Below are 23,666 nucleotides of genomic sequence, written 5' to 3'. Positions count from 1 at the left end.
GATAAGCTTATGAAATACATAGGTATGGCAGATATTGAAAGGTTTCCATCAATTATCAGCGAATCAATGGGTCAATAGACAATTGAACTAAATGCTTATTTCATATACACCCTATACTCAATGCAAAACTGTTTTAAATATAATATTGCTAGTTCTTTTATCAATTTTATGAAATATTAGTACTATTTATCACACTGCAGGACCATTTAAAATGAACAAATAAAGGCAAAAGGCGATTCAAATGGTTATTCATACAAAAATGTAACCTAAAATATTGATGTTGATTAAAAAAGTCCATGTACATGTTGTGTGTCAACTACATGGCAGGTGGCAGGCTGTGCCCGACTTGTCAAGGACAAAGCAAATGGGTAAGGGATGGGACAAGGTAGGAGAGAGTGAAAGTAGAGGGCAGAGAGAGAGAGAGAGAGAGAGAGAGAGAGAGAGAGAGAGAGAGAGAGGGGGTAGAGGAGAGGAGAGGAGAGGAGAGATCAGACCTCCCCTTTAACCTGTGGAAAAAGCAGCAGCAGTATTCTTGGTACATGAAAGTGAAACAGCAAGTGGTTGGTGTACATCAGTCTGTGGGTTCTTCTGGAAGATTCCCCATACAGAGTAAACTATCAGATGCTAAGGTAAATGAATTTATTCAATAGAGTAATTTAATTTTTTTATTTGTTGCTGTCTTTTTCCTGTTATTTTATCTACATGAAAAGTTAGTAAGTCTGTAAAGCCAATTTCAGGGGAAATGTACACAAATATAAATAAATAAGGTGATTCTGTTTCATTTAAAATGATGAAACGCATTTCTGTTGTTTCAATATGTCTTTAAATCAGCGTGAACGATGCAAACGGTATTCATTGACAAGTGTATTCAACAAGTTACTGATTTCTTATAATGCTGCTATCATCAGTCATGCTGGTATGTTCATACGTGATAAAGAGATTTTAGTGTTTGGGTAATAAATGTGCAGATATATACTGTGAGTCAGGGTAAGCATAAAGACGGTGCAAATCAGGATAACACTGGCCTATTGATCCGATTAAATCTTTAACTTGACAGATGGACTGCCAGGCAGTTCGCAAACTCACTTTTTTTACATTTTAGAGATTAAAGAGCAATTTGGGCTTTTTTTTTTTTTTTAAGCTTACAAATATTCGATTGTAGTTTTACTTCACTGTCTGTGTTACGTCAAAATAACATTTTGCGAAGCGTTTCGTGCAGTTTAATCATTTTCAAAGTAACAACAATTTACAGTTTTAATCCACATTCTCAAATTAATATAATTTTTCTAATATTTGAAATGTAATTAATTACTTTTAGGCATGTTTTTAATACGTTAACATTAGACAACGAATAGTCTCTGGGCTGCATTCTGATTGGATGAACCGCTTTCGAACACCTGTGATCTCTGCACGCGCATCGTATGCGCCAAATTGCTGCATTGATCTGCAGTTATATTCTGTTTACATTTACTAGCCTAATACATGTACCCTAATTATACTTTTTTTGTTGTTAATTAGTGAGCATAGGCTTTAGTGAGCATGGTGAATTGCCACCATTTAATATGTTCCTTCTGAATTAAATAAATGTTGGTGTAGCTGTGCCGTTTTAAGAGAACACGGGCTCTCTGCCAGATTACATTGTGTGCCTGTGAGTTATTTATTGGTTTAGATGCTAAACATGAGCTCCCGGCCTCCTGTAACCTACACATGCCAGATTATAGCGAATGTGGCCCTTCTTAGCGCTTCACCCTGTGATTAGTCCATTTTTGGAAGCAGTTCTAATTAGCTTATTCACAGATTTTTACGGGAATGAAAATGAGGCTGTGAGAGATAGACACGCATCAAAAAGCTTCTAGTTCCCATCAGATTTTTCCAACAAGCATTGTCTACTGAATGCTCTTGAAAATATATTTTTCACGGGTTTGTCCACGGAGCGATCCAAAAACACTTTAAACTGTAGTACAGCCCATTGAAGAGACCGTACATCTGTCACTCACAGCCTTGGTCTATGGACTACTTGCCCAACTGCTTCCGTGTTCTACGTAGTGCAGCTCAGACATTTTCGGTTACCGCATTCAGTACACCTATATGAGGTTTATTCATGGGAAGGCTGTTTACTTTTTAGGGTTATCTATCATTTGATAAAAACAATAAATCATGTTTTTAGCTTGACTGATCTCAAATTGATAATTTGCTGATATGTGCCTCTAAATGGCCTTTTTCCTTTCCAAATGTAGCTTCATTCAGCTGCTGAATAATAAATCAAACATAACCTGCAGCAGTCTAGCCATCTTGTTAACATGTTTCATTCATTGATGATAGCACAGCTTCAAGGATAAAGTCCACCATAGAATGATGGCAAATTACTTTACTTTGGTTAAATGTCCCAGATGGATTGATTTATAAATGTAGTAGCCTTTCTCTTACTTTGAACAGGCAAAATCTACGCCATTGGCTACAGACCTCTGTGTGATGAGAAATGGTGAAATGCGCTTGGACTGTTTACCAGTCATTGCTTTCTCAGATCGGTTTGGGCTGAATTAAAGCTCAGAAAACTTTTTATCTACAGTAACAGGTACAGCGTAATGAAAAATGTGTATTCTTTCTGATTTGTTATCAAATATTAGATAGGTCTACTAGACTATATACAATTGAGTTATCAAGAGTGTTTGGAAGGTGATTTTAAAGATATTGTCAGAGACAGGAGAAGAAATATTCGGAACATTACCGTGCACTATAAAAAAAACTTGTGAGGTAACCTGTGCTAACATGGTAACATCTGATTTAGCTGGTTGTATTTAAGTCAAATATAGCCAATTATTTAATCTGAATGAATTCATCTACATTACTTACATTACCAAAAGTAATTTTTAAGGGTTGAATGAGTTATCAATAGGGATGCATCTATATGAAAAATGAATCCGATACCGATTTTATCAAAAAATGATAGTCTGATACCGATATTTTGCCATTTACTTAAAGTTAGGATATTTTGCCTTTTACACATTGTGGCTATTATTATCTTTGGATTGTACATCTGAATTCACAGAGTTTTTACAAAGTGTGTTAATAATTAATTATTAATCAACCAACGGTTTTTCATATAGGTGTTTTAATGCTTATTACTGTTAGTTTAAATTTGGTCAATAATTATCAGAGGATAAGGAAATTAAGTGAGAGGAGTTTAAGGAAAGCTCCTATTTTGCTTTGTTAAAATGATCAGATCCAGGTGTCACACAGATTACAACTATAGCTCAACGGCACTATTATACTGCAAAAGAGAACTATGTGTGCCAAACCAATACACTGCCTGGCCAAAAAAGTCACATACTCTAATATTTAATTGGACCAGCTTTAGATTTGATTACAACACACATTTGGCATTGTGTCGACAACCTTACGCAATGTCAAAACATTTATTTCCATCCAGAGTTGCATACATTTGTGGACGAGATTTTGTATTGATGAAGGGAGAGTCGAACCACTCCGTAAAGTCTTTCAATGGGGTTAAGGTCGGGACTCTGTGGTGGCCAATACATGTGTGAAAATGATTCGTCATGCTCGCTGAACCCCTCTTTCACAATTTAAGCCTGATGAATCTTGGCATTGTCATCCTGGAATATGCCTGTGACATCAGGGAAGAAAAAATCCATTGATGGGATAACCTGATCATTCAGTACATTCAGGTAGACCGCTACTGCATAATGTTGCTGATCCAAGACCTGACCAATTGAAACAATCCCAGATCATAACACTGCCTCCAGAGGCTCATACAGTGGGCACTATGCATGACAGGTGCATTGCTTCATGCGCTTTTTTTTTTTCAACCACATTACTGCCGTGAGGCTGACAGTTCACCACTATCCTTCCACGTTGTAATAATGCATTGGACATTTCTTAAACCAATTCCAGTGATTTCAGCAATCTCCTTTGTTGTTTTTGTTGCTTGATGTAGGCCAATAATTTGCCCCTTCTGAAACACAGTAACATCTTTTCCATGATCATTGGATACAAATTCCGACATGGTTATTTAAGAAATGAGAACCTCCACACTGCATCAGTTAGGGTTAAAAGAATTGTTGCCATCTGAAACATATTAATCACTGCAATAATGATCCAATAATAGGCTCTTAAGTATCTGCTTATTTAAATCCAAATGGCAACTTATGTTTTTGCCAGGCAGTGTATTTAACATGTTGTCCAAAATTGACTAATAAGTCTTAAAGGCAGAGAATGTTTGCTAAGATGTAATTAGTTTACAAATTCTTACAGATTTCATGTGATCTCATCAATATTTTTATTTAAAAAAAACATGTTTTGCGGTTTGCTCTAATCATGGACTTACAGTAATACATGAAATTCTTCTTTTAGACATAATGATACTTTTGGCACTTATACTTTTGATTAGATTCTTAGGAAGCCTTATTTAACATTAGAAGTGAGCAGTGTTGCTTTAAATCATCAGCCATATGGAACAGCTGTGGGATCAGTCTTAGAAACAGTCCTGTCCTCCTTCGCCACAGCTAAAAGATACACACAGGAAGTTAATAGGTTACAGTAAGGTGACTGATAGCCAGCTTCCTGATTGGCTGAGGAAAGCATCTGTTATCTTAATCCTTTGGCATGAGGACAAAAAATGTTGCTTAAAGGAATTTATAACAAGAATATTCAAACGACTCAATCATACTAACGTCCACGCATGTGTATGCATGTGGTCGCACAAGGTTAAAGGGAAATTATAAAGAAAAATCATAATTCTTAATTTTATTTCAAGACTAAGCTAAACTAATCTCTGTGTTTCTCTTTCTCACACCCTCATGTTTCAGAGATTATTATGAGGAAACCATTAGAGACTCTGGACCCTGTGAGGAATCTGGAGTGTTTTGTTCCTGTCAGGTTTAAGTTGATTGGGTGTGTAACCATGCCTGGCACTCCATAGATTCGAGACCTTTGGACCCCTGACCTGCCCATCAACCATGGTTCCCAAGTTCCCCGGCCCCAAACTGGGGTCAGATTCCATCCCTCTGGAGCGGAACGGCAAACGCCATCTAGTGCAGCATGTCAGGAGGAAACTGCGTCCTTCCCGGATTTTTGGTTTTATGCTGAGCATCTCTGCCCTCTCACTCTTCCTGTCCTGGAGTGCCTTCACTTTTACATTGGGCCCATTCTCAAGATGGATGCCACTCACCCTTCTCACCAACCATGAGGGACTAGCAGAGCCAGTGCCACATAGAACTGTCCTTTCTACTAAGAAAGAACACAATGTTTCAGCAGATATGCCCATTGCAATGGCGTCGTCTGGTGAACTCAATCAAGGGGATTACCCTGTGGATCTGTTCACGCTGGAGCAGAGGAGGCAAGGGGCTGTGGTGCTTCATATGTTCGGAATGATCTACATGTTCATCGCCCTAGCCATTGTATGTGATGAGTTCTTCGTTCCCGCACTCACTGTTATCACAGAAAAACTTGAGATCTCGGATGATGTGGCTGGTGCCACCTTCATGGCTGCAGGAGGTTCAGCACCTGAGCTCTTCACCTCTGTGATCGGTGTGTTCGTCTCGCACAGCAACGTGGGCATCGGAACCATCGTGGGTTCTGCTGTCTTCAACATCTTGTTTGTGATCGGAATGTGTGCTCTGTTTTCACATGAAATTCTGAACCTCACCTGGTGGCCTCTATTTAGAGACGTCACCTTTTATATTATTGGACTAATTATGCTTATTGTCTTCTTCCTGGATAACATAATTACTTATGGCGAGAGCATTGGTCTGTTGCTCTGTTACGCTGTCTATGTCACATTTATGAAATACAATGGGACTGTCGAGACGTTTATCAAAAGCAGACTAAACACAAACCAAGTGGACGACATTGAAGTTCCTCCTAAGGTGAGTTGAGTTATTCCAGGTGTGTTGTCTGCTTGCCATATTTGGGCAAAAATCTGAATTTAAGAATGGCACCCTCTCATTGCCTGAGTTGGATTAAATTGAATTAACAGGAAGTGGAATTTACTGATTTGAAATTCAAAGAAATTCAACACACAACAGAGGAATTGTATTAGGTCAACCTTTTATAGTTTTGTGATAAAATGTAATTACATCGTGTTTAAAACTTATTATGCCTATTTACAGTATCCCCTAATTTGTTGAATACACTCTTCTCAACTGATTAGTTATATTTTTCTAAACTAAGTTCAATACAATCTAAACTAGTACACCACAAAATGCATAGCATATTGTTTTTAGGTAACTTATATATTAATATCGAAATGTGAATACTGTATTTTGATCATATATTGACGTTTGGTGTTCTTTCACCGTGGTCCATAAAATGAAATGTATATAATATATTGAAAACACACATACAATAAGGTAACATTTGTATAGGTGCCATTTCAAAAATGTTTTATTAATAGAATCTAACATACCCCATGAGTATGATAACATGTTAATAATTACTTCATACTGGGAAAAACACCTAAAGCAGTTGTATGCATTTCTTTGAATTTCGTTCCATTTTAATTCTACTGCCACAAATTAAATTCAAATTGAAGTATTTAAAAGGAATTCGAAATTTAATTCTGAATGGTAAGAAATTGCATTGAGTTTGAATGTTTTCATTCAATGGGGGCAGAATCCTATGGTTGGCTAAGAGTCAGTGTTCTTAACAAAAAGAACACAGGCAACAGTTTTATCACCTCTCTGAGTCGGATTGGGCATTATATCAGGTGTCACCTAGACAGAGCAAACATTCAGCTGAGTAAAATGGAGATAAACAGCAGGATAAAAGAAAGAAAGCAAGAGAGCAAGAATAAAAGTTGCATACTGTAAAAAGTGGTAACCAGTTACCTTAAGGAGCTATTTCTACCTCATCTAACCATTAATGATACACTTTACAATAAGGTTCCATTTATTAAAATTAGTTAACATGAGCTAATGATGAACAATACTTTTTCAGCATTTATTAATCTTGGTTAATGTTAATTTCTACATATACTGTAGTAATATTTTTTTAAACAAAGAATTGTGTACATTAACATTAGTTAATGCACTATAAACTAACAATAAACAATTTTATTTTTTCATTAACTAACAAAAAAAATATTGTTCATCATTAGTTAATGATATTTAATGCATTAACTAATGTTAACAAATTGAAACATATTGTTGATTATTACTCCAGTAAAATTAGTTTTCTTTGTGAAACCTAATATATTCAGGTTGATTTTAGTGATGGTAAATCATTTTCTGACTTGGATACAACCAGTTAATTTAGATGTTACCACATAAAACCACATTTTTCGTTGTACAATATAACATTTTTAAGGGTTATGTCAGGCAGAAATCACTCCCAAAAGTAACAATTGCTGGTTACCATGTTTTACAGTGTAAAAAGATGCAGACATACAGTATAGGGAGAAAGAAGATTTGGTAAAATCGTTTTCTATTAACCCTTATGTTAAAAAAAAAAAAAAGAGTTGGAAAATATACCCAGATGAAAAATAGCTCTATTTCTGTCTGTTCCTGTTTATTTATTTTTTTACAATGTCCATGTGTTGGTGGTTGAGGCTTATAATACATAGGCCTACACAAGGAGAAGGATACACCCCCCCCAAAGAGAAAGTATCACCAAATTTCTACATATAAAGTACTATAGTGTTTAGGCAATAGTGGAATTGTATCATCAGGTCATATGGGAATTCTTACAAACTTGAATTATTGACCAAAGGCAACAACTGATTGGACTCACTTCTTTCAAACTCCGTTTTCAAAGAACAACATATTTTCACACTTTTTAAGGCATAATTGTATTAAGCATAGCTGGCACAATATGCACAAATGTAGAGTAAATGCAGCCCAGTTTTGTATTTGCAATAGATCTTGATTCCAGTCACAGGTGAGAGCTTATTGAACCCATTTTGAAGATGATATGACTTGTTACGCATTACTATAAGCCATGCACTGTCCGAGTATTGACACATTGGTACATCACATGGAATCAATTAGAACTCAAACACTACATGAACATGGATCTGGATATTAGTCACAATTTGGTGATGGTCATATTATCTTCTGTTATTATTATCTTCATATTGTGTTCTATCTTCTATCTTAGATTGATCTTTGCATGTAGACTGGGGCTTACATTTTTTCTGAAATAGCTGCATCAACAAAGAAAATGTTTGAAAATGTTCCAGTTTTAACTTTCTGCATTAGTAATACATTTAACACGACCAAATAGAATTGATAATCATATTGGGCAAGTACACTAAAAAAGTGATAGGTAAAATTTGCAATTTAACACTTTTTTTGTGTACTTTCCCAATAGGATTAAAAATTATATTTGGTCGTGTTAAATGTATTAAATGTATCACCTAAAAATGAAAGTTCTCTCATCATTTATTCACCCTCATGCCATCCCAGATTGTATGACTTTCTTCTGCTGAACACAAACAAAGATTTTTAGAGGAATATTTCAGCTCTGTAGGTCCATACAATGCAAGTGAATGTGTACCAAAGTTTTAAAGGTCCAAAAAGCACATAAAGGCAGCGTAAAAGTAATCAACAAGACTCCAGTGGTTATATGATAGTGTGTGAGTGATAAACAGATACATTTTTAATTCCTTTTACACGATCAATCCTGACTTTCTCATTCTTCTTCTTTTGTATTAAATATTGATACAAAAATATTGACTTAAATATTGAACTTTCCCTTTAAGGATCTATTTTTACTTTATCTAACCCCCCAAAAAATCATGACAAATAATTTTTTTATGGGTTAAATCAAATATAATTTTGATCTTGGAGGCAACAATTGCAGGTTACCACTTTTTAGTGTAACACCATATGTGCAAATGATGTGCATTTTATCAAAAAGGAACTACCTTATGTTTGAACGTATGTTTTAGAATGACTTGGAAGTTCAAATTAAGCTATACCAAGAGAGATGGAACAAGGTTGGGACAGAGAGAATGGCAGAAACAGAACACTTATGTAGATAGAAACAGAAATAGAGCGGTTGGATGGTACATGTGCTCTTTGATGTTCCTGTAGCTGAAGCTCGAGCTAATCCAATTAGTTTGTGATCCTTTTAGTACTGCTAAGTATAGACAGGTGTCCTGTTCTTATTTAAACTGCAGCCATATATGGAGCATTGTGAGGGAAACCTGCAGGTTTTTATATCATGTTTTAAGATTTCCTATTGCTGTCTGGCCTTTTTTTGCCAATCATTGGTTAATGAATGTGTTCTGAAAGATTGTTGATATCTTAATTTCTGTTCATCATTTTTGACTCCTGGCCTGAAATCCTTTGTAATCCCAAATCAACTGCTTACAAGAGGTGACGACAACCAAAGTAAAAAGACTCTTAGTGCTTATGGGAATGACCTGCCTTTTCAGGGAGTGGTGAATATTTTTAACAACAAGTCTATCCCACAATAGATAATTTCCTGGAAAAGGGGGATATTTTTGAATGATGAACCACAAAGTGTTGGTCCCTATTGGTACACATAAAACGTATTTAATTTTCACATCAAAATGGTAGTCTTTTGGTGAACAAGGGGTGATTAGGTAAGAGAGAAAATAGGAAAAGGTGGAAGAGCAGCTGTACAGAAGACAAATAATAAAATACACTTAATAATTAAAGGTAACAACATAGTTTAGTAGTATACATTGGTTAGTCCCGCCTTACAGGTAAAAACAATCACCAGATACAGACATCGCCTGTCAATCAAATTGAGATTGACAGGCGATCTTTAGCGTAATCTGAGGTAAAGAAGCACAATTTATGATACCAGTGTTGTCAGATTTTACTGCTGAAAAACCAACCGTTTTGGAGATTTCGGTCTTTCCCCATTCAAGTGGATAGGAGCTGCACTTTTATGCCGCTTGTTTACATAGAAACATTGCTTCCCAAGAGCATTCCAAAGATGGCTGTCAAGTGGACTGACTTGCTAGAAATACTTTCATATAAGTCAATGAATATAAGCATTATAAGCATGATATTCTAAATACCCTCTTTTTTTAAAAGGATAGATTAAGGTGTAGCCTATAAGGATATTTGATTCCAAATCGAAAAGTAAAGGGGGACAGTGTGAAAACCTAGTTATGTTTTATGTTTACTTGTGAATCCTTAAATGCCTCTGTCTCTAAAATTGGTTACATGTCACCTTAAGCCGCTTTAGCATACTTGCCTGCCTTCTGTGTTTAACTGCAGGCTCCCTACAAAGAGACACTGCGGGTACAATATGACACGAGATTTACGAGATGACCTATATGATTAAACCTGAACTCAATTAGCAATGTACTGTAGATAACCCATATTAAATAGCACATGTACTAAAAGATAAAAAAAAATGATTTCAGAATGTTCTAAAGAATATCATGTGTGCTTCAATTGAAGCAAGGAGCTAACCTGGCCAATGTCACAAATTTGCTTAATAAACCTATATTTGCTTCATAGTGTAGAAATAGTGCAGAATCTTTTCTTGTTGAAATGGAATTTTAAATAGCAAATGTTTAAACTGGCCTCGGATTTGTGGCCCCCCCTCAATACATATGAACCACACAGTGATTTCTTTGTTTCTCATGATTCATTAAAACAAAGATGATTCAGCATCTTTCACAGTATCTCTGACTCCTCTAGTTACATCATCCTGAATTAACTTCATTAGTTAAGGCATCAGGCCAGAGGACTAACAAGAGCTTTGTTCCGTCTTAGCATGTTGATGTAACAGTCAATCTATATATCCATCGTTACAGACTGATTGACATTGTTACCATGGTGATATTTGCATTATGTACATTTTGCTAAATGATTTGGGCACATTAGCCTATAATGAAACAATGCATGTTTCTCAGTGTACTGGATTAACACTTAAAATGCTAAATGTTTTATTTTAATTTAAAAATATTTTAATTACATTTTCTAACTTAAATGTACTCTTTATATGCATACTTTTTAATTTACATTTTTATTTATAAATATAAACCCAAATATAGTTACTTAGAGTAACTAAAGGTAATTAATGAAGTGATTGAAAAGGAGAAAAAATTCAGGCTAAAAAATTTGATTCAGTGTGGAGTAAATGATGTATTATTGCTTAAACAAAAGTAATTCAATAACTACTTAGTGCCCACACTGCAGCTCAAGAACTGTTATCTATAGGGCTTCTTTATAGGGCTTAGTAAGTTCAACTCAGGAGTACTAAAGATAGTTCTGTAATGTTGGCATTGCAATCTGGATTCAGCATCCTAATTGGTCTGACTAACTGTTAAACTGTAACTCCACAAATATAACTAGCTGCTTGCTGGGAAGACTGGCCTTGATCCCAGTGACTTTCTTTTCAGCATCTGTGTCTTGTGTAAGGGTACATGACAAAAGAAACCAAATTAGATGACAAAGTTATGTAACATTTGTTAAATATGCTTCGGCTTTGAAAAAGGCTGGAAAGGTCTCTGTTGTTTTTCCCCCCACAGTCAGTTTAGTCATGCATTAAGTTGCACTTGTGATATTAAAGCAGATTTTAAGGTTTCACAAGGTCAGTTGTTGATTTTCTAAAATGTTCACATGATGGCGACAAAAGGTACTCTTGGAAGTTAAGGTATTGAATAGTTTGTGCATGGAATGCTTGTAAGAAATCATGTTTATGCTATACTTTGTATGTTAACTCACAACGCACAGACTGCAAGAAGGACCAGTGTGGATTCTACATATTATGGGTTGCGTTCGCAAAAACACGCTTTTGATCTTTAGACTACCGATTACTATAAACTGCAGGAGTGGTGGTGGCGTAGTGGGCTAAAGCATAGAACTGGTAAGCAGAAGGTTGCCGATTCGATCCCCACATTCACCACCATTGTGTCCTTGAGCAAGGCACTTAACTCCAGGTTGCTCCAGGGTGATTGTCCCTGTAATAAGTGCACTGTAAGTCGCTTTGAAAGTAAGCGTCTGCCAAAATGCATAAATGTATAAAAATAGTTCTTAATGTGAGTGAATTTGTACTGTGAGAATTTGTATGGCTCATTTGGCTTCGGTTAAATGGTCTCAGACACCCATGTATGTCTTCTGTTAAGCAAATATGTTTTGGATAGAAAATATACAGTATATATCAATTTTGGTAACTGCCAATTATTTAGTCTAGTTGTTAAAGATCAGGGATGATACCTGAAAAGTTATATTCCTGCAAGGGGTGTCTCGCAGATAATCACCTGTGTGCCCTTTAAGTGCATTTTATACAAGAGCGTAGATTCCGTGGGTGGTGACCCCCAAATATTAAGACTTAATATCTAAAAATATGAAATCGCATCCTCAAAAACAGCTATAATATAACTAGCTTGCTACTTCAACTCAGTTTAGTACCACAACTATCAATGTAAGATGTTAGAAAAACACAACCTTACTTTGTCACTTTTATTAATTCATTTCCGTCATGTCACAATGTGTCGGCCCGACAGAGGGCCCAACAGTGGCATCTTGGCGGTGCTGGGGCTTGAACCCCCGACCTTACGGTCAGTAACCCAGCGCCTTAACCGCTATAGATACCCATTGTACTACTGTTGATGTCTAAAGATTCAATGTGAACGTCCTCAAAAGCTTAATGTCTTAGAATGTCTTTAAGCTCCCATTTAGATATATAGTATGTGTAATACAATTCATATTTTCAATGGAGATGCTAAACATTTTCATTGAAATGATTAGTTGTTTTTGTTTTTCTGTGAGGGACAGTTATATCACAGCGAGGCACAGGGTGAGGACAGCAGCCAGGCAGGCATTTCAGATGAGCAGGTAAGGATTTTAACTTTATGACAGGGAAGAATGTTTGATATGACACAATCTGTAAATACTTAAGAATATTCTATGAATAAGAATTTCTATTTATTTCATTTGAACTGTGAAATGTGTAATAATGAAACCAACCCAGTCTCATGAAAATCCGTACATATTTTTCGAGTTGGCTCTTCCATATGATTTTGTTTGTATAAAATTGTACGACAATGCCTGGATGTCTAATGCGGATGTAAGCACGAGTTTCGCGGACGAAGCATTAAGGACATGCTTGTTAATATTATGCCCTTACCCAAACCCCTTATCTAAACTTAACCGATCAGTAGAGTGTGTAAACATGATAGCAAGCTGTTGTGTGTGACAGAAGCAATTAATTGTCACGTATTTGATGGAAATGATGTCCAGCGCCGTCATTGGCTGTAGTGAAATTCAAGTGTGAGTGCAGTCGCACGATATCATACAAATTAGCCAAATTTAGAAAAGTCCTACGAATCCTTACGATTTCGCCATGAGAGTGTGTAACATGAAACATAATCTTCATGATTGGGGACTCCTAATATAGTATAAGGATGGGTTGATGGCTTAATGTTGCAGTTCTGTTATTACAGCATAAGGATAAATTACGCTTGATAATTATTGTAATAGTACTAACTCAAATAGAAAGAGAAGTAGAGGGAAATTAGGCAGATGTTACAAAGTGTATCTAACCCTGCGCTGGTTGCTAGGGCGTTTTCAAGGTGGTTGATTGGTTTTGGCTTTCTAACCTAAGTTAAAAGTGCCTACCCCAAAGATGATGTGATATTCTGATCTCTAGATATAGCTTTGGTCCATCCTTCAATGTAAATCTGCTAGTCCTCTGTTCTAAAACTTACTGAGCATGCAGAGCTCAGCTCTGTTTCTACAGGTATTGCTGGCGATAGGCCAGAGCTAATCTTCCACCTGCAGAAGAACCAAAGCTGGGGCGGGAAGAACGTGAACAGAGACCAAATGGCAGGGCTCACTAATCATTAATGAAACCTACTTATGCTCTTTATGTTCTACTGAGATGATTAGGCTTAATTAAGGCTGTTTGTCAATGCTGAGCCAACCAATATTCTCAAGAGGACATTGCTGGTGCTGCAACCACACTGGACAATTCTTGAACTGCTTTTTTGTACTGTTTATGAGCCATTTTGGTGGAATAATTCACCAAAAAATTCAACTTATTTTGTTATTTACTCACACTCATGTTTTTCCAAACCGTATGACTTTCTTTCATCACAAAAGGAGATGTTAGGTAGAATGTAGGGACTGACAGCCTCAGTTGCCATTCAATTTGTTTATGGGAAACTAGAGCAGCATCAACATTCTTCAAAATTTCTCCTTGTGTTCCACGGAAGACAGAAATAAGTTCTTATAAAGTCCTATGTGTTTGGGATGACATAAGTCAATTATATCAGAATTTACATTTTTTCATTCTTTAAAGGAATATTAATAGTTCAATACAAGTTAAGCTTAATCGAATGCATTCGATGTGGCATAATGTCAATTACCACAAAAATTAAATTTGACTCGTCCCTCCTTTTCTTTAAAAAAATCTGGGTTCAGGTGAGGCACTTACATTGGAAGTGAATGGGGCCAATCCATAATCATTGAAATACACAATCTTTCAAATGTATAGCCACAAGGTGTAAACAGTATGTGTGGTAACATGATTTTAGTGTGATAAAATCACATACTAAACTTTTCTGGGTAATGTTATAGACAATTTTACAACTTCGTTGCTCTGACCATGCAATATCAACAAACATTAAAACCTTATAATGACTGTAAAAATTACACTTTAAACAACTGTTCATCTCAAATATTACATGAGTTTTAACAGAAGAATTAATATCAGTGCTTTTATAAAATTATAAGCTACATTTTTCTGCCTTTAAACCCTCCAAAAATGTTGACCTTTCTACAGTATGTAAATGTAGTGTTCTTGTAGTTTGTATTTAATATAATTTTATTCTCTCTTATTATGTAATGTTCTCAAATCCTTTGTACCAAAGGACTCTGAAATAGTTAAACAGCTAGATTTAGATCAGATTTTGCCCTGCAGTCTATAAGGGCTGATTTTAATATTTGAGTTTTGGTTTCAAGGGCTTCTTAGAAACAGTTGCTGATTGTCATTGAAAGATTGGTCACAGTTCTATGAATTCCACCTTTCAGTGCTTGAGAAATGCTATTTATATGCAGACTGAAGACCAGAACTACAGTAGCTCCTAGCTGTTGTATTTATCCCAGCTGTGATATGGAGCAGCTTAATGTGTTCTTGAGACTTAAAGGGAGGCCCTGAACAACCTCTGCTTACCCTGTAGAATACCCTGTAGGCAATTAATAAAAGATTTCATAAAGCAGCCCCATTATACTTATAAAATGTGTTTGCTTTAATAAATAATAATAATAATTAAAAAAAAAAAACATTAAAAGATTTGACAGCTGATTCCTTCAGTTTGTTTGCTGCTTGTATATACTGGTCAATAATTTACATTACTGTAACAATTAAGAGGAGTCATATCTATTTTATAGGTGAGCAATATAGTATACATTTGTTTAAATATTATCCTTATTTTAATAGAGAGAATATACCGCGCTTTAATATCTAAAATTTGTATTTTTTTAAATGAGTATAACCAGTAATATAGATATTTATCACAACTACATCGATCTAGTATTTCCTTTATAAAACAAACAGTTTACCGATGTATCATACCTTACTCTACAATAGATTGTTTTAATGCACTAGGCCATTAAGCAACACCAAATTTAGCAAAGGCATTAGATTAACATAAGTAAAAGCATTAAATATTATGAACTAACAATTACAAATAAGTTTTTACAGCATTTATTAATCTTGGTGTGTGTTAATTTATCCAATTCTACTGTTTAATGTTAGTTCATATTGCGTAAACTAATGTTAACATATACAACATTTGTGTATGCAAAACATTGATTTGTTGTAGAAATTAACATTAATCAAGATTAATAAATGATGTAAAAGTGTTGTTCACAGTTAGTTCATGTTAAATAATGTAGGTACATTAGCTAATGTAAACAAATACAGTACAACCTTATTGTAAAGTGGCCCTTATTATGTTTGAGGGCGTTATCTTGATAAATTTTCCTAACAAATTTGGAACCATCTGTACCATTATATACAATATATAACCACTGGTGGTTCAACGCTAAATTAAGGACACAATGAAGACTTAACAGAGTATAGAGAATCAATATACTAATGTAGGTACATGTCATTTAGCTGACACGTTATCAAAAGAAGCACTGGTCCAACAGAGTACATTGATTTGTGATCATCAATCAGGAGTGATGCCATCTATAAAAGCAATTGTGCAATCTCTGTTACTGTCTAATTCAAGTTTGTGATTCTGATCCATATTTGCAGCATAGACCAATGGGAAAAACAAAAAATCAATAGAATCAAGTGAATACTTTGTGGAATTGGAATCAGGCATCCTGCTGCTGTGGAATTAACATCTATGGCACTTGCAGTATATGACTTTCTAAAGCCACTGAGTTTTCCCCCCTTTTTTAATTTCTGAGCTTCTCTGTAAATGTTTTTTCATCTCTGAAAAGGATGGTTCGTCCAAAAAAAAAAAGTATTTCATAATTTACTCACCTTCATGTCATCCTGGATGTGTATGACTTTCTTTCTTCTGCTGAACACAAACAAGTGTTTTTAGAAGAATATTTCAGCTCTGTAGGTCCATACAATGCAAGTGAATTGGTACCAAAATATTTAAGCTCCAAAATGCACATAAAGGTAGGATAAAAGTAATCCATACAACTCCAGTGGTAAAATCAATATCTTTAGAAGTGATATGATGGGTGAGAGACAGATAAATATTTTTTTAAAGTTATTTTTTACTATAGTAAAAAAGTATAGTGCCCAGTAGGTGGCAATATGCACGTAGAATGCAAACAGCCATAAACAAAAGAAAAAGAATGTGAAAGTGGAGACTGATAGTAAAAAGGACTTCAATATTGATCTGTTTCTCACCCACACCTATGATACCTCTTCTGGAGATATGGATTTAACCACGGGTGTCTTATGGATTACTTTTATGTCACCTTTATATGCTTTTGGACCGTCAAGATTCGGGTCATCATTCACTTGCATTGTGTGGACCTACAGAGATTAAATATTCTTCTAAATTCTTTGTTTGTGTTCAGCAGAAGAAAGAAATTCATACACATCTGGGATGAGATGAGGGTGAATAAAGGATGAGAGAATTCTTTTTTTTTTTTTTCATTTTTGTGTGAACTATCCCTTTAAGGTGTGGGGATGCTTCACACTCAACAGCTTTGAAAGAAAACCCCAAACTGACCTGGGCTGCGTTTCTCAGATGAATCGTAAGCCTAAATAGACCTTAGAAACTATTGGCATCAATGGTCTCTACGATCAACTTAAGCTTTCGATGCTTTTGGGAAACACAGCCCTTGTGAATTAAATTGTTGCCTTGTCCAACTCTATATTTTGCTCTCTTTGTTAGAAATCCTAATCTTACAATTATGAATAAAGGCAAACATGAAATATACACAAACACACAAAAGTATATAACAAGTATTTCACATGAAATATGTAAGAAATTAATTAAACGATGTCAATCGTTCTAAAGAAGAAATTTCTCTACGGTTAAGGAATAAAAATCATACCACACATGAATATCAGATCAAGGCAGCACAAATGAGAAACATGAAGTAGACAGACAAAGAATGTATCATCTCTTATCTGCTTCCTGACAATGGATTTGTTTTGTTAATGAATGGTTTTGATTTTAATTTTCACATGTAAATCTTCTTGTCTTCTTCTTTCCCTTCAAGGTTAATAGTACTGGAGATGACGAGAATAAACTTTCCGTGAGTACTGTCCTCAACACGGCATTTACTGTATACAGTATATACTGTCACAGCTCACATCTTACATTTTAACACAGTTATACAAAATAAAAGACAATGCAATATGGCAGAGTGGCCGTGATGAGATACAAAATTACTTCTGAATCTTTTCTTATTTTTGTTCCCCATATTAGGCTAAACCCCGCCTCCAGAGAGGAGGAAGCTCCGCCTCCCTACACAACACTCTAATGAGAAACAGCATCTTCCAGCTAATGATCCACACACTTGACCCTCTCAGTGAAGGTAATGTGCTAACTTTAATAGTTACGAAATGTATTAACACTCATACAAAAGACTCACTTTGTAGATTTGTCAAGTCTAATGAAATTTGTTATATATATATGCTCCAGGGAAGTTCAAGGAGAAGGCATCAATACTACACAAGATTGCAAGAAAAAAGGGGGAAGATGAGGCAAATGGTGTTGGTAAATTTAAACTCTTTCTGTAATTTCAACATGGAAACCTATTGTATGTAATATGGTGAGTGAAACAGAATATTCAACAAGAAAAACTGGACTTGATTTGATTGATGACTGAATTGAAGTGGAGCAAGTTATAAAATGTTTATGAAAGATTATTGAGACAAACATATTTTTAGAATAACGTGCACCAATTACACATTCACAATAAGACCACAAAGCGTGCATTTAGAAATTAAATATAGGGTCAATTACAATATAACTTTGATTTTAATAGCTAATTTCCTTTTGGCTAAACCAACTGTCACAATCTAACTTTACAGCAGCCCAAGTTACAGCCCCAGATTGAACTACTTCAACAACAACACAATAAAATGCATACTAAATATTTACACCTAGCAGTACATTCTCTGCTCTCTTCCTCATATTTGTATTCATTTTATTTTCTAGTTAATAAGCACGTTCCCAACATCACTAATGTGGAGGTGGAGGTCACTCCGCCAATGAATGGTAGCGCTGGACCTGAGGTGATGTCATTTTACTCAATCACCGAGTGCATCAAGACCAAATCACACTGCACATATTTGACATATTCCCTCATAGTGTTCATTTTAATCCCCAAATGCAAGGAAAACTGACATCATTTTTTTGGTTCTATTCATAAAGGCTGAGGAGGAGGATGAGGACGAAGACCAGCCTCTGAGCTTGGCATGGCCAGAGACGGCAAGGAAACAATTAACATACCTCTTAATATTCCCCATCGTCTTTCCATTGTGGCTGACACTGCCGGATGTCCGCAGAGATGTATGATTAAGATTTATTTATTTATTTATTTTTTACATTTGAACAATGATGTTATCATTTATCACACAGACTTCTGTATGGAGCAGTTATATTTAAAGGAACAGTTCACCCAAGAAAATTCTGTTATTATTCACTGCCTCTAATAGCACCCTTATGACTTTCTTTTTTTCTGTGGAAAGCCATCAAAAATGTAAATCTCTTAAACATGCCGAGAGTGCACTTGACTACACTGCACATCTGGATATGTGCCAAGTTATAATGCTCTTTTCCATCAAATGATCATTACTGCTGATACAATCGATAGAAAATGTACATAAACATAACTTTTAAATAAAACAAATTTTACCACCTACTTTCATCAGGTGGTAATAGTGTGATGATCTGTAAATTGTGCCAGGCAATTTTTTTGAATGAAGCACAAACTATAATTAGCTTAATTTATATAGAAAGGAGGACTGTTTGAGCTAAAACAACTGACAATTATTTAATTTAGATACTTAAGACACAGCGCAATTACAGCACTGATTATGCCTGCTTAAACTAGATTGCAAATGGTCAGTAAATAATATGTAGCTTTTTTTCACAGAATTACCATGTGCTAAAGTGGTGCAACTATTAAAGGTGCACTTAGTAACTTTTGTCTTCATGTCATCTTGGACTAAACATAATTTAAAATGAATAGTTTTCAGATTCAGATACCATTGTAGAAATTTAGTATTTACTGTCAGCCATGATAAATTTAATCAATGAGTGAAAGTGTCAAATAACAGGAAGGTAACTTGGATTAAGTGAGTAGTATTCGGCTGGTCATGTGATTCTAACATAGCAGCCCCCATGTGCGGACCCTCATCATGTAGAATAAAACAGCTTTTATAAGGTTATTGATATGACTGGAGTCTTCATTTTAATGTGAGTGAACATGTTTTTATACATATTGCAATATTACAATTCATGTCTTTAGGAGTTTAGGGCCCAAACTACAATTTAATAAATTCTTCAAATAAATACAATTTAACTGAATTAAAAATCTGATTTTCAGGCACCAGATAGGTTTAACCAAAGGCTAAAGGCAAAGGCAAAGGCAATGCATAGTACAGACATTCTCACATGCTTCCACTGCCTCATTCAATCCACTGCCTCATTCAATCCACTGCCTCATTCAATTCTACACCACAAACATGCCAAACTCATCTCATTTTGGTGAGCTCCTTGATCTTCTCCATTTACCTCCTTTTCTCTCCGCTGATCTTAACAATCTGCCACCTTTTTTTCTCTTCCACTCTTTCGGTCTCAATATAATTAAAGACAGGTGTGGGTAATTGTGCGGGTGCAATTCTTAGCACCTCCACAACTTGATTTGAGATCTAATATTGTCTTACCTTTTGGTCTGTTTATCACACAAAGTGACTGTATGGCTTCAGATGACTTGGAAAATAGTGCACTAGTCGTATTGACTACATTCACAGTGGTTTTAAGGTGTATGTTTTTTTTTCGTCCTTTATGAAGCTTGACAGCCGCACTCACTATTCACTCTCATTATATGCCAAAAAGACTTGTTAAAACCTTTGCTTTTGTGTTCCACGGAAGAAAGAAAGTCATATGGTTTTGGGACGGTATGAGGGTGAGTAAATAAAGACAGACTTTTCATTTTTGGTTGAACTATTCCTTTAATGCTATATTTGAATAACAACAGGAAGCAAACGTATTGTGTCCTTATAGTTATGCTACTTTCGAATAAGATTAGTGACACTGCTTTATAATATTTAATAACATGGTAAAAGTAAAGGTATAATGAGTGAATGTCCCTTCCTCATGGTTCCCTCTTCTCTTCCTTCCATCTTTCCCATGGCTTTCCTCAGACTTCAAAGAAGTTCTTTCCCATTACATTTTTGGGATCTATCAGTTGGATTGCTGTTTTCTCTTACCTGATGGTGTGGTGGGCTCATCAGGTAAACAGATACACACACCTAAAGCTCACAATTCATCACTCAATTACACATTACCAGCTACATCTGGGGTTGGGGTCTACCTTCTAGAGTTTAGCAACTCTGTTCTTCTAAACTACAGACACACTCCACCAATAACACAAACTTACTCAGCCAATCCTCGATATATGTATAGTTTTCTAACTGGCTTTCCTTTAGCTTACCACATTCAAGGTATATGCTTAAATGCACTATTTTCCGCAGAAAGAATGTTCTTGACTTTGGCAAGCATCATTGTTTCTTGAAATACAGTGGTCCCAAAAAGTATTTGGACACTTCAAACACACTTTGTTATGTCACTGCATTAAAGAACTAAACATCACACCAAGTGGCATCTGCAAACAAATGATGCTAGATCTTTTCTCAGTACTAACTTTTTTGCACGTACATTCACCAGCTGGTCCCAAAGTCATTTCTTTGTAGCTGTATGAATATGATTACTATCATTTCAAACATTTTAAACAGTATATCTATTGTTAAATCGTTTAAAAAAGAAAATTCATTTTGTGAAATGTCCTTGTGCTATCTTTAAGAGAGAGAAAAACAAACGCTTGTCTAAATGTTTTGTTCTTCCATGCAATTACATTCATATATTCAAGTGTGGCTTACATGTCAAAATATTTAAGTGTCCTATACTGTGTCAGTCAGCACAAAACAAAGGGATGATTCAGTATTTCCAGTGCCTTCTGCAGGAAAGATAACAATGTCATCTTAGGTTTCTTTCACCTGCATTTTTGTGACTATACAATTCCCTCAAGCCTCACTGTTTAAAATGTTCATACATTAGAAAGCTATCCCTGTGTGGGATTCTGTATTTTCAAAAAAGAATAGAGAGTATGAGAGAATAAAGAGTATATCTTCCATGTGAGGTAGTCAGAGGTGAAGGTTGATCTCTCCTGTAACACTGCTGTAAATCTGTAACTCAGAGCAGCACAATAAAACCAGCAAACCCCAAAGCCAATTAGCTATTCTTGTCATTTCTCTGAGAGCAAATGGTTCTCTAGTGCTGCATCAGCTCCCTCTAGAAAGTCCCTTTAGTATACCTAAGTAGCATTGCAGTCAAACAGTCAACGTTTTCCACAGAAAGTCTATAATCAACCATACACATTTTTTTTTTTACTGGAGAACAGATTTTAGTGAATCAGTTCTAGTTGTATCCTAATATTAACTGTTAATAAATTATATAAACAATAAGGTACAAGGAGAAATGACACTGTGGTGAGAGTGCAATGACTGATATAGTGCCAGACAGCTGTTTTGTTCCAGATGTATTTCTGTTCATTTTTCCATTGGGGTTTCATAAAATTTTTCATAAAAGCTTTCCAAGCCAAGAACCAAACCAACTGGCTCCAAGGTGAATCACAACATTACAAACTTTTACTTTATGGCAAAAACAATTTATTTGAAGATCGGACAAAAAGACAGAAGAAAGGTACAAGATTGTGTATTTAGCGTATTTAATGCAGGAATGAACTACAATCCCATAAAGCATTACGAATAACATAATCATATGAAAACCTCCTGAGACCCGAGCGTGACTGCTGTATGCATTTTCATTCCCTATTTGATTTGTAACTAGTAGCACCTAATAAATATACAAAAACAAACATTCCTAAAAATTGATGTCCACATATGTGGACATCGAAACTATGTTTTTATTTTTTAACCCTTGTGCACCAATTTTCAGATGTCGTTAGAGGACAAAAATGTCCACGTCAAAAAATTGCCATAATAATATTATATATTAATATTATGTTCCACTTTCAATGAGTTAATTTTTTTAACCAACATCAGTACTGAACAAAACTACCAAATATTCATACATTTTAGAGATATTAACCCTTTAAATGCCAGTTTTTGTTTATATAATGCCACTGTTGTTTTTGTATGAAAAAACTCCACAAATTAATTATTTTCCATATACTAAATGCTAAGGGGACAGCCTAAACACAGTCTGGGATATGTCAATGATTAGCAACAACATTGATTTTGATGCATTATTATTTTTTGTGCAGTGTCAGATTAAAAGAAAAAAAAAACTCACATTCACAATTAGAGGACAAACATGTCTGTGTCAAATAACTGTCATAAACATATTATATATTAATATTATTTTACCACTTTCACTGACTTAGATTTTAACCAACATCAGTCCTGATCATAATTACCAAATATTAATTCATTTTCATGATTTTAACCTTTTAAATGCCAGTTTGATTACATAAATGTTTACTGTTGTTTTTTTAAACACACACACACATACATACACAAATGTATCAATACACACATACAAAACACACTCTGACATCCATACCAACACACCCACACAATGTTAGCTGCATCATTTATTCAATTAGCCTGCAATGCTCTATAATACAGAAAATAGGAAAAAAGCATGTATATGCTCCATAGGCTAAACATGAGAAAAATGGTGCCATCTGGTGGAAAATATTACAAATTAAAATTTTGAAACCAGGGCTCCAAAATAAAAGCATAATATAATAGAATTCATGATTTTATGCTTTAATGGCACTGGGATCAAATATTGCTGTTTTAATGGGTTTCAGTGGGGGCACATATTTGTTCTGAAGGTCCTGAGTGTGAATAGTTTGTGTACACAGTGTATAATACACAGTGTATTATAGGAACTGAGGTTGAAATATCAAAATTCCCCCAAAAATACACACCTTTGGCAAAATGTAACACGTTTAACACGTTTGAAAAAACAAAAG

At 35.2% G+C, this 23,666-nt stretch overlaps 1 protein-coding gene across 2 annotated transcripts in view; it reads left to right on the top strand.

Annotated features, from left to right (window-relative positions):
• The first annotated feature begins 480 nt into the window (after window positions 1-480).
• The window catches only part of LOC127643465 (sodium/potassium/calcium exchanger 2-like), a 31,205-nt gene continuing 8,019 nt past the window's right edge, over window positions 481-23,666 (top strand). Inside the window, exons 1-9 of one of the 2 annotated variants that reach the window (XM_052126247.1) lie at window positions 481-629; window positions 4,827-5,885; window positions 12,723-12,782; window positions 17,652-17,687; window positions 17,861-17,969; window positions 18,077-18,151; window positions 18,596-18,672; window positions 18,812-18,949; window positions 20,809-20,898. In XM_052126247.1, coding sequence (XP_051982207.1) covers window positions 4,977-5,885; window positions 12,723-12,782; window positions 17,652-17,687; window positions 17,861-17,969; window positions 18,077-18,151; window positions 18,596-18,672; window positions 18,812-18,949; window positions 20,809-20,898 — 1,494 coding nt within the window. In that variant the 5' untranslated portion in view covers window positions 481-629; window positions 4,827-4,976. The remainder of the gene's footprint in view (window positions 630-4,826; window positions 5,886-12,722; window positions 12,783-17,651; window positions 17,688-17,860; window positions 17,970-18,076; window positions 18,152-18,595; window positions 18,673-18,811; window positions 18,950-20,808; window positions 20,899-23,666) is intronic. The other variant, XM_052126248.1, reaches the window with a different exon arrangement.

The sequence above is a fragment of the Xyrauchen texanus genome, chromosome 5, assembly GCF_025860055.1.
Source record: "Xyrauchen texanus isolate HMW12.3.18 chromosome 5, RBS_HiC_50CHRs, whole genome shotgun sequence".
NCBI classification, from domain to species: domain Eukaryota; kingdom Metazoa; phylum Chordata; class Actinopteri; order Cypriniformes; family Catostomidae; genus Xyrauchen; species Xyrauchen texanus.
Note: the sequence above shows the minus strand (reverse complement) of the source record. Positions and strands in the feature narration are given on the sequence as shown.